Source organism: Athene noctua, chromosome 33, assembly GCF_965140245.1.
Source record: "Athene noctua chromosome 33, bAthNoc1.hap1.1, whole genome shotgun sequence".
NCBI classification, from domain to species: Eukaryota; Metazoa; Chordata; class Aves; order Strigiformes; family Strigidae; genus Athene; species Athene noctua.
This window is the reverse complement of record NC_134069.1, coordinates 1,577,892-1,593,539: the sequence shown is the minus strand read 5'-3', so window position 1 is coordinate 1,593,539 and position 15,648 is coordinate 1,577,892. Positions and strand designations below refer to the sequence as shown.

General features: G+C 62.0%; 1 protein-coding gene and 1 long non-coding RNA gene across 2 annotated transcripts; both read left to right on the top strand.

Moving 5' to 3' along the window:
• The first annotated feature begins 2,659 nt into the window (after positions 1–2,659).
• On the top strand, positions 2,660–8,415 carry LOC141972531 (uncharacterized). The gene is made up of 3 exons (XR_012635415.1): positions 2,660–2,827; positions 3,038–3,088; positions 7,522–8,415. It is a non-coding gene; the product is annotated as an uncharacterized LOC141972531 (long non-coding RNA).
• A 2,693-nt stretch (positions 8,416–11,108) lies between these two features.
• On the top strand, positions 11,109–13,706 carry LOC141972518 (sperm-associated antigen 4 protein-like). Its single transcript, XM_074930424.1, has 4 exons — positions 11,109–11,456; positions 12,008–12,114; positions 12,699–12,866; positions 13,211–13,706. The coding sequence occupies exons 1-4, from the start codon at positions 11,345–11,347 to the stop codon at positions 13,373–13,375; spliced, it is 552 nt and encodes a 183-aa protein (XP_074786525.1). The 5' UTR covers positions 11,109–11,344; the 3' UTR covers positions 13,376–13,706.
• The last annotated feature ends 1,942 nt before the right edge of the window (positions 13,707–15,648 follow it).

Below are 15,648 nucleotides of genomic sequence, written 5' to 3'. Positions count from 1 at the left end.
ACCCCCGTGGGGCTGGTGCAAAACTTCCTCCAGCCCCTGCGCCTCCACGTGGGGCCGCCCTGGTGGGGGCCATGGCCCTCGGTGACCCGGGGCTGGGGGTCTCTGTGGGCTGGGGGGGACCTGGGGGGGTCTCTGCGGGGCCGGGAAACGTCCCCGTGGGGGTTTGTGGGGGGATTTGCGGGCGCTGCCTCGGGGCAGGTGTGGGGGGGTCCCTGGGGGCTGCCCCTGACCCCCCCGCCGCCCCCCAGGGACGCCGGGCCCCGCCTGGCCCCGCTGCCGCTGCCGGCCCGCGCCCCCCGTGCTCGCCGGGATGTCACGGCCCCGGTGACCCCCGGGAAGGGCGGGGAAGGGAAAGGCGAGGGGGGGAAGGGGAACGGGGGGGAGGACCCGACCCCCCCGAGCCGCCGGGTTCACACCCCCCGGGCGGGGGGAGGCCGCGACGCGGGCGCGACGCCACCCCCGAGGGCCCCCCCACCCCGGGGCTCCCCTACCCGCCCTCCCGCCTCACCGGAGCCCGGGGAAGCTGCCGGGGCCGCCGCCGCCGCCATCACGGTGGCCCTGAGGGGAGCGGGGTCCGCCATGGCGGGTGAGGGCATTGCCAGCGAGGGGGCGGGGCCAGAGAGGAGCATGCGCAGGACGCGGAGGGGGTGCGGGGCGACGCCGCGGCCGCCATGGCGGGTGAGGGCATTGCCAGCGAGGGGGCGGGGCCGGCGCGGCGTGACGGCCCCAGGGCGGGAAGGCGCTTTCCCCCCCCCCCCCCCCCCGCAGTCGCCGCCACCATTTTGTAGTCGGCGCCGGTCGGGGCGGGCGCGGCTGCCTTCTCTTCCTTCTCTTCTTCCTGCACTTCTGCTCTTCTCCTCGCCGGCTCCTGAGGTAGGCAGGGGCTCCCCGCTGGGCGCCCCCTCCCCGCGGCACCGCCCTACGCTGGGGCGGGGGTCCCCGAGTTCTCCCTGGTACCCCCGGGCCCTCACGCACCCCCGTCCTCCCCTCTCGACCCTCCGACAGGGCACCTGGCAGTGGGGGACGGGACCCCCCTGACAGTGTGGGGAGAGGGACCCTCCGCCCACTGGGATCCCCCGACCAGGGGCTTTTGGGTGGCAGGATCCCTCGGGGACCCCAGGCGAGGGCTGCGCCTCCATTAGTGCCACCGCTGCCCCGCTAACACATTATTTTCGTTCCTCCCCTCCATAAAATTTTCCCTTTTTCTCCCGGTTTCTGCTCCTCAGGTGATGGCGGAAGAGGCCGAGCCCGGCGCCCCCGTCCCGGCGGAGGGGACTCCCCCCACATGCCGGGGGTCCCCGCCCATCCCGGAGTCCTCTGATCGCCCCCCAAGATCGTGAGGGCTCCCCCCACACCGCGGGGTCCTCCTAGGGGTGCTGCCCCATCGCGGGCCGCTCCGAATGGGGCACCCCCCGACCCAGGGGGGTTCCCCTGAACCCCGGGGGGCAGTGAGGTGCCCCCCCGCCCGATCTCGGGGGGGCGCTGCGTGCGGCACTGGAGGCGGCTCGGACCCAGGACCACGGGGAGGCGACAGCGGCAGAGCTGAGCCCGATTTTGGGGGTCCCCAGGCCCCTTACAGCCCCCCCCCCCCCAAGACAAGTGTGGACACCTGGACGGTGCCCGACTGCTGTGCCACAACCTGTGCCTGGAGCGTTGGGGGGGACCCCAAAATGGGGGAGGTGGGGGCAGCCAAAATGCGGGGGAGGCACTCAAAATATGGGGGAATGGGGAATGTGGGCAGTGGGAGGGGGAGTGTGGGGGTGCGGTGGGGGTTTGGGGGCTCTCTCTGACCCTCCCTGTTCCCCCCAGCCGCTGGGGGGTGCGGCCACATGGTTTGGGGGGGCCATGAACCGCTCAGCATCCTGGAGAAGTACGGTCAGAACCTGCTGCAGCCCAGCCCCCCCGGCACTGCCGCGCCGTCCGCTTCGGGAACAGCGTCTTCTGTGGCACCGTCGATGCTGTGCAGGTACCCCAAAAGCTGCACTGGCACCCCAAAACCTCAAGGACCCCAGTCCCCCCATATCACCCCAATATCCCCCACAGAACCCCAGTGTCCCTCACTAGCACCCCAGTATTTTACTGTGGGACTCCAGTATCTCCTGTATCACTCCAGTATCCCCCACAGAACCCCAATATCCCTCTCTAGCATCCCAATATTTTTCCATAGTACCTCAATCCCCCGTATCACCCCAATATCCCCTGTAGCACCCCAATATTTCCCTGTACAATCCCAGTACTCCTAGTATCCCCCCCAGTATCACTCATATCCCCTCAGTATCCCATTACAGCACCCCAATACTCCCCTTTTGCCCTAATATTCTGCTGTAGGTCCCTAGTTCCCTGCCGGGCCCCCCAGTTCCCCCTCACCTGCAGGGGGGCTGGGGGGTGCGGCGTCTGTTGGGGTACACAGAGGAGACAGGGCAGGGGCTGAGCTTTCCCCTGAGGTTGGGGGTCCCCAAATCCCCCGTGTGGCCACCGTCACCGCTGATGTCCTGCTGCTGCGAGCCAAGCTGGACCTGCTGCTGGCCGTGAGCTCTGGGGGCCACTGGGAAGGTCATTAGGACAGTATGGGGCGGCCCTGGGACATGCTGGGGAGCAGTGGGATATATTGGGGAGCACTAGGAAGGTCACTGGGATACACTGGGATATATTAGGGAGCGGTAAGAGGGTCACTGGGCCATACTGGGGAGTACTGGGAGGGGAACTGGGACATACTGGAAAGTACTGTGCTATACTGGGAGGGCTCTTGCTCTCCCTCTGCCTCTCTCCTCCAGAACGAGTACCTGAACCCCCAGTTCTTCACTGACCTCCTGGTGGGGGGGCTAAGGTGAGTGGGGACTGGGAGGAACTGGGGGGAGCACAGAGGTATATTGGAAGGGACTGGGAGGAGGTTGGGCTGCACTGGGATGGGTGGGTGGGGCACTGGGCTATAGTAGAGGTGCCCAGGGATGTACAGGGGGTGTGGAGTGGGGGTGTCACTGGTTCCTACTGGTCTGTACTGGTGTGGAGTGGGAGCGGTTCTTCTTCCCGTCCCCAGGGGCCGCTGGTGGCCGGATCGCTGCCAATAACGGATGGGGACAGCCCGCAGGTAGGGGGGTCTGTAGGGACTGGGGTCTGTAGAGGGAATATAGGGAGCTCTGTGGGATCTGGGGGGCTGTAGGGATTATAAGAAGCTTGTAGAGGCAGGGCGGAGCTGTAGAGGGGCTGTAGGGTGCTCTGTAGGGGTTGGTGGTCTGTAGTGGCATTATAAGGAGCTCTGTAGGGGCTGGGGTGGGAAGAGTGGTCATAAGGAGCTCTCTGAGGACTGGGGTGCTTGTAGAGTGGTTATAGGGAGTTCTGTAGGGGCTCGGGGGCTGTAGAGGGGCTCTAGGGAGCTCTGTATGGGCTGGTGGGCTGTAGAGGTGCTATAAGGAGTCATGTAAGGGCTGGGGGGATCTTTAGAGGGGCTAGAAGGAGATCTGTAGGGGCTGTGGGAGCTGCACAGGGCCTATAAGGAGCTCTGGGGGGCTGTAGAGGGACTATAGGGTTCTGGGGAGAGCTGTAGAGGGGTTATAAGGAGCTCTGAGGGGGCTGTAGAGGGTCAATTGTGAGCTCTGTAGGGGCTAGGAGGCTGTAGAGGTTCTATAGGAAGCTCTGTAGGGACTGAGGGGCTGTAGAGGGTCTGTAGGGACCTGGGGAGGGGTTTATAGGGGTTACAATGAGCTCTGTAGGGGCTGGGGGTGTTGCAGAAGCGCTATAATGAGCTCTGTAGGGGCTGTAGAGGGGCTATAGGGAGTCATGGAGGGGCTGGAGGGGCTTTAGAGGGGCTAGAAGGAGCTCTGTAGGGGCTGTGGGAGTTGTACAGGGCCTATAAGGACCTCTGTAGGGGCTTGGGGGGCCGCAGAGGGTTTATAAGGAGCTCTGTAAGGGCTGGGGGAATGTAGAGACATTATAAAATGCTCTGTATGGGCTGTGGGTCCCGAAGACTGTTTGTAAGGTGGTTTCTAGGGGCTGGGGGGGGAGAAGAGTGGTTCTCGGGAGCTCTGTAGGGGCTGAGGTGGCTGTAGCAGGGCTATATGCTGTTCTGTAGGGGCTGGGGGGGGGGGCTAGATTGGCTGTGAGGAGCTCTGTATGGGCTGGGGTGGGCTGTAGAGGTGTTACAATGAGCTCTGGAGGGGGCTGTAGAGTGGTTACAGGGAGCTCTGGGGGGACTGCAGAGGGTTTATAAGTACCTCTGTAGGGGCTGGTGGTCTGTAGAGGTAAATTAGGGAGCTGGGGGGGGCTGTAGAGGGGATATAAGGAGCCGTGTAGGGCCTGGCATGGGGGGTAGAGGGACTATTAAGTACGTCTGTGGGAGCTGTACAGGGCCTATAGGGAGCTCTGGAGGGGCTGGGGGGCTGATGAGGTGCTATAGAGAGCTCTGGTGGCGTGTAGAGGGGCTATAAGGAGCTCTCTAGGGGCTGGGGGGCTGTAGAGTGGTTATAGGGAGCTCTGTAGGAGCTGGGGGGGCTGTTGAGGGGCTATAGGGAGCTCTGTAGGGGCTGAGCGGGGAGCCCTAGATTGGTTATGAGGAGCTTTTTACGGGCTGGGTTCGGCTGTAGATTGGTTATAATGATATCTATAGGGGTGGGGGGGGCTGTAGTGTGGTTATAGAGAGCTCGGGGGGGCCTGTAAGGGGCCTATAGCGATCTGTATAGGGGCTTGGGGCCTGTAGAGGGGCTACAGGGATCTGGGGAGGGCTGTAGAGGGGTTATAAGGAGTTCTGGGGGGGCTGTAGAGGGTCTATTGTGAGCTCTGTAGGGGCTGGGGGGAGCTGTAGAGGGGCTTTAGGGACCTGGGGAGGGGTTTAGAGGGGTTATAAGGAGCTGTGTAGGGGCTGGGGGTGTCACAGAGGGGCTATAATGAGCTCTGTAGGGGCTGTGGGAGCTGTAGACGGGCTATATGGAGTCATGTAGGGGCTGGGGGGGCTGTAGAGGGGGTATAGGGAGCTCTGTAGGGGCTGGGGGAGCTGTAGACGGGCTATATGGAGTCATGTAGGGGTTGGGGGGGGTGTTTAGAGGGGCTAGAAGGAGCTCTGTAGGGCTGTGGGAGCTGTACAGGGTCTCTAAGGAGCTCTGTAGGGGCTGGGGGGCTGTAGAGGCATTATAAGATGCTCTGTATGGGCTGCGGTGCCTGAAGACTGGTTGTAAGGCACTTTGTATGGGCTGGGGGGGAGAAGAGTGGTTATAACCAGCTCTGTAGGGGCTGGGGTGCCTGTAGAGTGGTTCTAGGCAGCTCTGTAGGGCTAGGGGGGGCTTTAGAGGGGCTATGAGTATATCTGTAGGGTTTGGGGTGGGCTGTAGAGGGGTTATAGGGAGCTCTGGTGGACTGTTTAGGGGCTCTAGGGAGCTCTTTTGGGGTTGGTGTGCTGTGGAGGCATTATAAGGAGCTTTGTAGGGGCTGGGGGAGCTGTAGAGGGGCTATAGGGAGCTCTGTAGGGGCTTGGGGACTGTAGAGGTGCTATAAGGGGCTCTGTAGGGGCTGGGGGGAGCTGTAGAGGGACTATAGGGAGCTCTGTAGGGATTGGCGGCCTGTAGTGGTATTATAAGGAGCTCTGTAGGGGCTGGGTTGGTGAAGACTGGTCATAAGGAACTCTGTAGGGATTGAGGGGGCCACAGAGGGTCTATAAGGAGCTCTCTGGGGACCGGGGTGCTTGTAGAGTGGTTATAGGGAGCTCTGTAGGGACTAGGGGGGCTGTAGCAAGGCTATAGGGAACTCTGTAGGGGCTGGCGTGGGCTGTAGAGTGGTTACAGGGAGCCCTGGGGGGCTGTAGAGGGGCTATAGCGAGCTCTGTAGAGGCTGGGGGGAGTTGGAGAGGGGCTATAGTGAGCGGTGTAGGAGCTGGGATAGCTGTAGAGGGGCTGTACGGAGCTCTGTAGGGGCTAGTGGGCTGTAGGGAGCTCTGTAGGGTCTGTAGAGAGGTTAAAAGGAGCTCTGTAGGAGCTGGGGCTTGCTGTAGAGAGACTATAGGGAGGTCTGTAGGGTCTGTGGGGGGCCGAAGAGTGGTTATAAGGAGCTCTGTAGGGGCTGGGGTGCCTGTAGAATGGTTCTAGGCAGCTCTGTAGGGCTAGAGGGGGCTTTAGAGGGGCTATGAGGATATCTGTAGGGTTTGGGGTGGCTGTAGAGGGGTTATAGGGAGCTCTGGTGGACTGTTGAGGGGCTATAGGGAGCTCTTTTGGGGTTGGTGTGCTGTGGAGGCATTATAAGGAGCTCTGTAGGGGCTGCGGGAGCTGTAGAGGGGCTACAGGGAGCTCTGTAGGGGCTCCGGAGACTGTTCAGAGTGTATATGGAGCTCGCGGGGGGCTGTAGAGGGGCTATAGGAAGCTCTGTAGGGGCTGAGGGAGCTGTACAGGGCCTATAGGAGCTCTCTAAGGGCTGGGGGGCTGTAGAGGCTATATATGGAGCTCTGTAGGGGCTCGGGAGCTGTTGAGGGGATGCAGAGGTACTATAGGGAGCTGGGGAGGGCTGTAGAGGGGTTATAAGGAGCTCTCTAGGGGCTGATGGAGCTGTAGAGGGGCTCTAGGGAGCTCTGGTCACTGTTGAGGGGCTTAGGGACTTATGCAGGGACTGGGGGTCCGCAGAGAGGCTATAACGAGCTCTATAGGGGCTGGGCGGAGCTGTAGAGTGGTTATAGGGAGGTCTGGGGGGCCTGTAGAGGGGCAATAGCGAGAGGGCTGGAGAGGTGCTATAAGGAGCTCTTTAGTGACGGGGAGGGCTTTAGAGGGGCTATGAGGAGCTCTGTGGGGGGCTGTAGAGGGACTATAGGGAGTTGGGGAGGGCTGTAGAGGGGTGATAGGGAGCTCTGGGGGGCTGTTGGGGGGCTATAGGGAGCGCTTTAGGGGTTGGTGGGCTGTAGAGGCATTATAAGGAGATCTGTAGAGGCAGGGGGGAACTGTAGAGGGGTTACAGGGAGCTCTGTGGGGGCTCGGGGGGCTGTTCAGGGTGTATATGGAGCTCTGTAGGGGCTGGGGGGCTGTAGAGGGTATATAGGGAGCTCTGAAGGGGCTTGGGGGGCTGGTGAGGGTCTGTAGAGTGCTCTGTAGGGGATCGGAGGGCTGTAGAGGTACTATAGAGAGCTGGGGCGTATGTAGGGGTTTATAAGGAGCTCTGTCGGGGCTGGGGGAGCTATCGATGGGCGATAGGGAGCTCCGTAGGGGCCTCGGGGCTATAGGGAGCTCGGGGGGGGTGTGCTGTAGGGGGCTATTAAGGAGCTCTGTAGAGGCAGGGAGGAGATATAGAGGGGCTATAGGGAGCTCTGTAGGGGTTGGTGGGCTGTAGTGGCATTATAGGAGCTCTGTAGGGGTTGAGGGGCCGCAGAGGGTCTGTAAGGAGCTCTCTGGGGACTGGGGTGCCTGTAGAGTGGTTATAGGTGTCTTGCGGAGATAAGACTCTACAACCGTGAAGCTGTAAAGTAGTGTGGTGGTTTGACTCTGGCTAAATGCCAGGTATCCACCAAGTCACTCTATCACTTCCCCCCCCCCCTTCCCTTTGTTTTCTCAACAGGGTAAAGAGGGGAAAGAAGATAAACTAACCCTTGTGGGTGAAACAAAAGCAGTTTTAATATAAGCAAAGCGAAGCCAAAGTCCGCGCGCGGAAGCAAAAGCAAACAGATTTATTCTCTCCTTCCCATGGACAGGCGCTGTGGGGCCTTCTCGGGAAGCGGGGCTCCAATACGCGGAGTGGTTGCCTCGGAGGACCGAGGGTGACCCACCCCTCCCTCCTTTCTCCCGGCTTTATACTGAGCCGACGTCACAGGGTCGGGAATATCCCTTGGGTCGGTTCGGGTCAGCTGTCCTGGCTGTGTCCCCTCCCGAGATCTCGCCCACCCCGTCCCGCTGGGGGAAATGTCAGGAAGAGCCTTGGTGCTGTGTGAGCACTGCTCAGCAGCAGCCACCACACCAGGGAGCTGCCAACACCCTGCAGCTCCCAGCACAAACCACAGCACCACGGGGCTGCTGTGAGGGAAAACCGATTCCGGCTCAGCCAGACCCAGTACAAGTAGGAACGTTTATCCGGCGCCGGGCGCATGGGGGATCGCTCCACCACGAGCACGCGCGCCGTTTGCAGCTCCCGTCCGGCTGATACGTTACAGAATAGCGCATATTCATGGAACGCCTGTACATATACGTAGTGTACCCCCGCCTCCCCTCGCTCCTCATGGTAATCAGGTCTCCTCCCCTTGCGCCTGCGCCATGAGCTCTTCAAGCTCCGGTCAGGGGTCAGAAATTTCTGGGCAAGGGTCGGATAGGTGAAGTACCTCTTCTTCCTCGCTGATGAACTTTTCACCCTGTCGCTCTGCGCTGCCTCAGTTGTTCCCTGGGCCCCGGCCAAACCGCCAGGCCAGTTTGTGCTGGAATCTCGGGTGATTTGTTGCTGGAACACACAACTTCAAGGACCAGAAGAAACTTCTCTTTGGGCTAGGAGATTGCAGCCTAGCAACGTTATCAGCACCTGGTATGTGGCTCTCCCCCCTTTTCTTTGTCCGTGCACAGGCCTCTGTCTTGTGCCATCTGACCAAAGTTACTCAAATCCCCTATCTCAGCACTCAAAATATGGGGGCAGTGGGAGGGGGAGTGTGGGGGTGCGGTGGGGGTTTGGGGGCTCTCTCTGACCCTCCCTGTCCCCCCCAGCCGCTGGGGGGTGCGGCCACAGGGTTTGGGGGGGCCACGGACAGCGCTCAGCATCCTGGAGAAGTACGGTCAGAACCTGCTGCAGCCCGGCCCCCCCGGCACTGCCGCGCCGCCCGCTTCGGGAACCCCGTCTTCCGCGGCACCGTCGATGCTGTGCAGGTACCCCAAAAGCTGCACTGGCACCCCAAAACCTCAAGGACCCCAGTCCCCCCATATCACGCCAATATCCCCTCAGAACCCCAGTGTCCCTCACTAGCACCCCAGTATTTTGCTGTGGGACTCCAGTATCTCCTGTATCACTCCAGTATCCCCCACAGAACCCCAATATCCCTCTCTAGCATCCCAATATTTTTCCATAGTACCTCAATCCCCCATATCACCCCAGTATCCCCTGTAGCACCCCAATATTCCCCTGTACAATCCCAGTACTCCTAGTATCCCCCCCAGTATCCCTCATATCCCCGCAGTATCCCATTACAGCACCCCAATACTCCCCTTTCACCCCAATATTCTGCTGTAGGTCCCTAGTTCCCCCCTGGGACCCCCAGTTCCCCCTCACCTGCAGGGGGGCTGGGGGGTGCGGCGTCTGTTGGGGTACACGGAGGAGACAGGGCATGGGCTGAGCTTCCCCCTGAGGTTGGGGGTCCCCAAATCCCCCGTGTGGCCACCGTCACCGCTGATGACCTGCTGCTGCGAGCCAAGCTGGACCTGCTGCTGGCCGTGAGCTCTGGGGGCCACTGGGAAGGTCATTAGGACAGTCTGGGGCGGCCCTGGGACATGCTGGGGAGCAGTGGGATATACTGGGATATATTGGGGAGCACTAGGAAGGTCACTGGGACACACTGGGAGACACGGGGGGGTTACTGGGCTGTACTGAAGGGCACTGGGACATACTGGGATATATTGGGGAACGCTAAGAGTGTCACTGGGACATACTGGGGAGCACTGCGCCATACTGGGAGGGCTCTTACTCTCCCCTTGCCCCTCTACCAGAACCAGCACCTGAACCCCCAGTTCTTCACTGACCTCCTGGTGGGGGGGCTAAGGTGAGCGGGAACTGGGGGAAACTGGGGCGAGCACACAGCTATACTGGGAGGAGGATGGGCTACAAAGGGATGGGTGGGTGGGGCACGGGGCTATACTGGGGGTGCCCAGGGATGTACAGGGGGTGTGGAGTGGGGGTGTCACTGGTTCATACTGGTCTGTACTGGTGTGAAGTGGGAGCGGCTCCTCTTCCTGCCCCCAGCGGCCACTGGTGCCTGATTTGGTGCCAATACCAGATGGGGACGGCCCGCAGGTAGGGGGGTCTGTAGGGACTGGGGTCTGTAGAGGGGCTATAGGGAGCTCTGGAGGGGCTGGGGGGGTGTGTGGAGTGGTTCTGTAGGGCTCGGGGGGGGCTATAGGGGGGTTCTATAGGGGCTGTTGGGGGCTGGAGGTGCTCTATGGGGCTTCTGTAGGGGTAGGGCGGTGCTGGGGGGGGCTCTAGGGGCTGCAGGGGTGCTTCTGGGGTTGCGTGTGGGACTGTAGGACCCCTATAGGGCCCCTATAGATCCTGAGAGTGTCCCCCTGTGACTCTGGTGGGTCGGGCACCTCCTGCAAGGGAGCGTTGCTGACAGCGCTGGATAAATCACCGGCTCCTCTGCTCCCACGCAGGATGACCCAAAGAAGCCGCAGCTTTTGCTGGCTCTTCTTAGGGAAGCCTCTCCTGGGAAGCCCCGGCAGCTCTGGTAGCGGATACCTGAACAGAGTGTTTTTCCCTTTCAGGAGCTGAGACGTGTGTGTGCGGCACCCCTGGAGACCCTGCGGTAAGAGACGTTTCCTGAGCTGGAATTGTGTCTGTGCAGCAGTCTTGGCTGACCTCGTGCTACCTGCACTCCTTTTCCTAACAGCCAGGGCTCTGGTACTTCCCTCCTGCCTTTGCCTTTTGCTCAGCCTGGCGAGGAAGGGGAGCACGTGCGGAGCAGGGAAGGCACACGTGTCTGCTGCTTGCTGAGCTCAGACGGTTCCCAGAGGGGATGGGCAGCTCTCTGACAAGAGCGGCTTTTGTCTTCCTGCAGGAACTGGCAAACTTTGTTGGCAGAGCAAACCCAAAACAAGGAGCGTCTGCGGGAGGAGGGGGCTCAGCTGAAGGCGAAGTTCAGCAGCGCAGAGGTGACCCTGCATTTTGGGGAAGGAGGGGTGGCTGGGCAGAACCCCCGAGAAAGCACTCCTCGGGGTTGTTGGTGGGCTCAGACCGCTGACTGCAGCGAGCCAGCCTTTGCCAGGGGCTTGCTGGGTGAGCTGCTGCGCTGCGCAGGCCCTTCTCCGGGCCCGGTTTCTCTGGGCCGCTTCAGGCAGCGGAGGACTCCCGGCAGCCTTCCCTCGGCACGCCGGGGCCTCTGCCTGCTCTGGCCGGGCCCCGGGGGCAGTGGTGAGACCCAGGTGTGCTCACGGGGTCAGCCAACGCCGGCGGGGCCTGGGACCGTCTCCCGACCGAGCTGGAGAGCGTGGAGGGTGGGCACGGGACGGTGGGGACCCTCATCAACCCGCCTCGGGGCTGCGGCCACGGCCACGGCACAGATCCTGTTCCTCAGGCCTGGTGGCTCACACCAGCAGCAGAGCGTCTCTGGGCTCTGCGGACAAGGCTTGGCTTGCACCTCGGGCACTGCCCCTTTGCCTCTGCAGGCGCTAGTGGCCACGCTGCTCTGCCCGCTGACATGGTCCTTTTCTGTGTTCATTCACATCTTTACCAGGAAGTTCAGGACAGCAGCCAGGCAGCGCCTGCCAAAGTCTCTGCCGCGACGTATGACTGGGCCCTGAAAAGCTCTGGTATGGACGCAAGCAGCCCCACCTCCTTGCCCTGCGCTTGCCTGTAGCCCTGCCCAGAGGAGGCCGTGCTCTCCAAAGCGGGGCAGCTGAAATGCTGCCTGGGGTCCCCGAGCCAGGCTGTGGCCGAGCGGCTCTCTCGGGCTCCCTCCCAGTCCTGCCCTTGGCCCCTGCGCGGGGGCCTCTGGCGCTGCCCCCGCACACGCTGCTGCGCTGATGGAGGGGCTCTTCCTGCGGCTGCATCCGCGAAGGGAACGGCTGGGTCACCCTTTGCTGCCCACGCGGCGAGCCCTCGGCTTTGCTCCGCTGTCGTCGCCCCGGCGCCTGCTGCCCCCCAGCACCCTCAGACCTTCTCCTCGTGGCGCCGTGGCGGCAGCAGTCGCCAGGCACGGGGATGCCGTCCCTGCCCCGCGCAGCCGCGCGCCCCCGCGGCCTGGGGGTGAGAACAGCGCTGACAGACGTGGAGCTGCTCGGCGGCACCAGAAATAGTGTCTGAGCACCGGGTGCTCCTGGTCTGGGGCCTCTGGCAGTGACCTGCTCTCCCTCCCTTACAGGTGCCTCCATTGACATGCGGAGAACTTCGGAGGCCTTCAGCTGCACACACTGGCGCTGCAGCGTTGTGGAGTGGTTCTCTCAGTCCACACCTGATGCTGTTTTGGAGGTACTGTAGCGGAACTCACGGGTGCTGGTTTCCTTCCCTCCGGTGAAGCTGGGACCGACCTCGGGGCTCTCCCCTCAGTGCAGGGCAGTGCCGCTCCAGCCCGCAGTGCCCATCAGGTTCCTGAAGCCAAAGCTCGGACACAGGGCTGGGCCTGCTGGAGAGGAGCGGTTCCCCTCAGGAGGGGAACGGGGCTGAGCTGAGCGGAGCTGCTGCCCCTTGCCCACAGGCCTCTGTCCCAGCTGAGTGAAAGACTTTCTCCCTGGTGACCCCCTTTCCACACTTGTCCCTAACGGTGCCTTTTCAGGGGTGGGGGGTGCCCTGCTGAGCGCTGGGCAGAGAGGTGTTTCTGTAAGGCCCTGACTAGGGTGGCTTCATAACCAGTGTTCTCCTCTTTTCCGTAACACTGAGAGCCCCCTCTGTCGGGCAGGGAAGGCGGCCTCCTGCTTCTGTCCGCCCCTCACGGGCGCCTCATTTCCGAGCTGCAATAGCCCCCCCAGACACGCCGGTCCCGTGCTCCGAGCGGCACGAGCTGTGTTGTCCCCGACGCGCTCTCGCCCCTCACTGCTCTCTCGTCCTGCCTGCAGCCGGATATGTCCCCAGGGAACTGCTGGCCTCTGCCAAGGCACCAGGGCCAGGTGGTCATCAGGCTGCCAGCACGGGTCCATCTGACCGCCGTCAGCGTGCAGCACATCTACAAAGATGTGTCTCCGTCCGGGACCGTCGTCAGCGCCCCCAGAGACGTCGCTGTCTTCGTAAGTCTCTGCCGGGCGCGTCTGGTGGGGTCTGGCCCTGGGGGAAAGCCGTGACAGGGACTCGCCTGCGGCCTTCTGTGCGTTCCCTGGGGCTTGTGTCCTGCTCTCTGCTGAGCACCGCGCTGCCCTGGGGGGACGCTTCGAGGGCTCCATCCCTCTCGGGACATCTTCTGGCCGAAGCACCTCCGGGTTCTTGACCCTGAGGAGCCTGAGCTCCGCCCCGGGCAGTGTCAGACAGCTGCTGGAGCCCGGGAGAGGCCGGGTACCTGCCCGGGCTGAGCCAGCGCGCACGTCCCCTCTGTGGGGCTGAGTCTGAACTGCTCTGCTTGTGCTTTGGCCCCAAGGGACTGGACGCGGATGGAGAGGAGGAAGCGCTGCTCCTGACGTTCACCTACGACGTGACCAAAGAGGCCATTCAGACCTTCCCTCTGAAGGTACGCTCCACGCGCGGGGGAGGATGCCGGGGGGCGAACCAGGCTTGGCTGGGAGCCCACGGCAGGGGGGTGTGAACGCTTCCTCCCTGGGCACAGGGCCCCGGGCCCCCGCCCAGAGAGCCCTGGCGGGGCTGAGGCGCAGGCGGTGGTTCTCCTCGCAGCAGAGCGTCCCCTTCTCTGCGGGAGGCAGGCAGAGCGGGCAGCGGGGCCTGGAGGGCCAGAGCAAGGGGCAGGGGGGCGCAGCCCCGGCCGGGCCGGCACGCAGAGGAGGCCAGGAGCCTTCCCCCGTCCCGTGCCCCGGCCTCCCCAGCAGCCCCGGTGGCAGCAGCCGCTCCCACCCGCCGCCGGGAGCTGGTTCCTGAGCAGGAGCAGGGCCGGCAGGGAGGGACTGACTGCACTGTCGCTCTTAACCCCTCTGCCTCCCTTTCCCTCTTGTCTTCGCAGACCGTGCCGTTTCCCAGAGCCTTTTCCTATGTCAAGTTCCTTGTGAAGAGCAACTGGGGCAACCCCGAGTACACCTGCGTTTACCGAGTGCAGGTGCACGGGCTGAGGGCGGGCGCAGGAACCAGCTGAGCCCTGTCCTGCTCTGGGCCAGGCGGGAGTTCCCTCTCCGTGGCCGAGGGGAGCACGGCCGAGGGCAGGGCTGCCTTGGAGCGTTCCACGTGGGGTCACGTCCCGCTCCCCGTCCAGGCGGACGCTGCTCCCCCGCGCCCCGTTTCGGTTCCGGGGTGGTGGCGGATTCTCTGGAGCGGTCGGGTCGCTGCTGGGACGGGCCCAGACCGGCCACCGCTCGGTGACCGCCTTCACCTGCTCGGCCTTGCTGTTGTTGTGTTGGTCCTGTTAGTACTAGTAAATCTTTTAGTTCAACCTGTGAATTTCCTCTTTTGTCCCTCTCCTGTTTCACCGGGCTGGGGTGGGGGGAAGTAAACAACTGGCCACGTGGCGATTGGCTGCTGGCCGAGTTCAAACCACAACACACCAGAGAAGAACAAGAAGGACCAACAGAAGAAAAGAGGGAAGAAATAACTAAAGGCTGTGGCCTTTCAGCTCAGCGTGGATTTGTCTCCATCGGGGGGGCACCAGAAGAGCCCTGGGGGGGCGGGGGTGCCCACTGCTATGGCCCCTGCCCAGCCTGCCGGTGGGTGTGGGGGCACCAGCAGCCCTGGGGCCAGCTCCTGGGGGCTCTCGGGGCCGGGGGGGAGCCCCTTCCCCACCCCGTGAGCGTCCCGGGCCGGGTCTCGCTGCTCTGTCCGGCAGCCGTTTGTGCCCGGGGACACCCAGACACAGACTGCGCCCTGCCGCCAGGCCCCCCCTGCTCAAGGCCTGGAAATAATTAATCGCCAGAGAGCGGCTGCGCAGATCCGGCCAGTGCACGCATTTCATTTCCCGCCGTAACAAAACTTCCTCAGCATCTCCTTCCTTCTCTTCCTCCCTGGAAGAGGAGGGTACAGGGGGGGCCCGGCGCTGGGGGAGACGCTCTTCCTGCGCCTCCTCCTTCCGAGAGTCTTTTTCCTTTACCTTTGTATTACAAAACACACAACGGCCTGGGGAATACCTTGCACAGTCTATTATTAAGGCCACACACATATATCAAATTTGCTCGTCCCAAAAACTATATGGACAATTAGCTGGCACTTTACCTGGTTAAAAATACCGCTGATACCAGACAAGTTGTGAACCACCAGACAGCTCCAGGCAGTCATCGCTTCCTACCCCCTCCACACCTTCACAGCTGAAGTCGCACGCTTCTCTCACATTCAGAATCACAGGCACCTTACGCGAAGCAATAAATATTTACACATACGTGCAAAATCACCCACAGAAGCAGCTCACGAGCCCCCACGGCAGGGAGCAGCACTAGAACCGAGAGGCTCCCGGTCCTCACGGAGCTGGACAGTGCTGTGGCACGAGCACAAGTTCAGTGCCAAGATGCTGCTCAAGAACACACTCTGCACTGCTGACATCTGGGCTCTGACCAAGTGTTCACTGACTTCACACACTGATCAGGGTACCTCCCGACTAGAAGCACTGCTGCCTTACCAACAACATAACTACCCGTAACCAGTTTACAAGAAAATCTAGTCAAACTCTCCATGAAAGAGTGTGATTCCTCCAGCTCCTATCACAGACGGGTACACAAAATGCTTCAGGTAACAGACAAAACTCCTCCCCAACAGACGGAGATTGGCCTCTTCTTGAGGGTTCAGCTACCTATGACAATTAAAAGGGGTCTTCTTTTCTCATTCTGATAATAGAACCTAGTCAGCAATGAGTATGTTCAATGCATTTTGAAAAAGTCCGAATAAACTCATAGAGACAGGTAAATACCACCAAGAATTCACACTTGA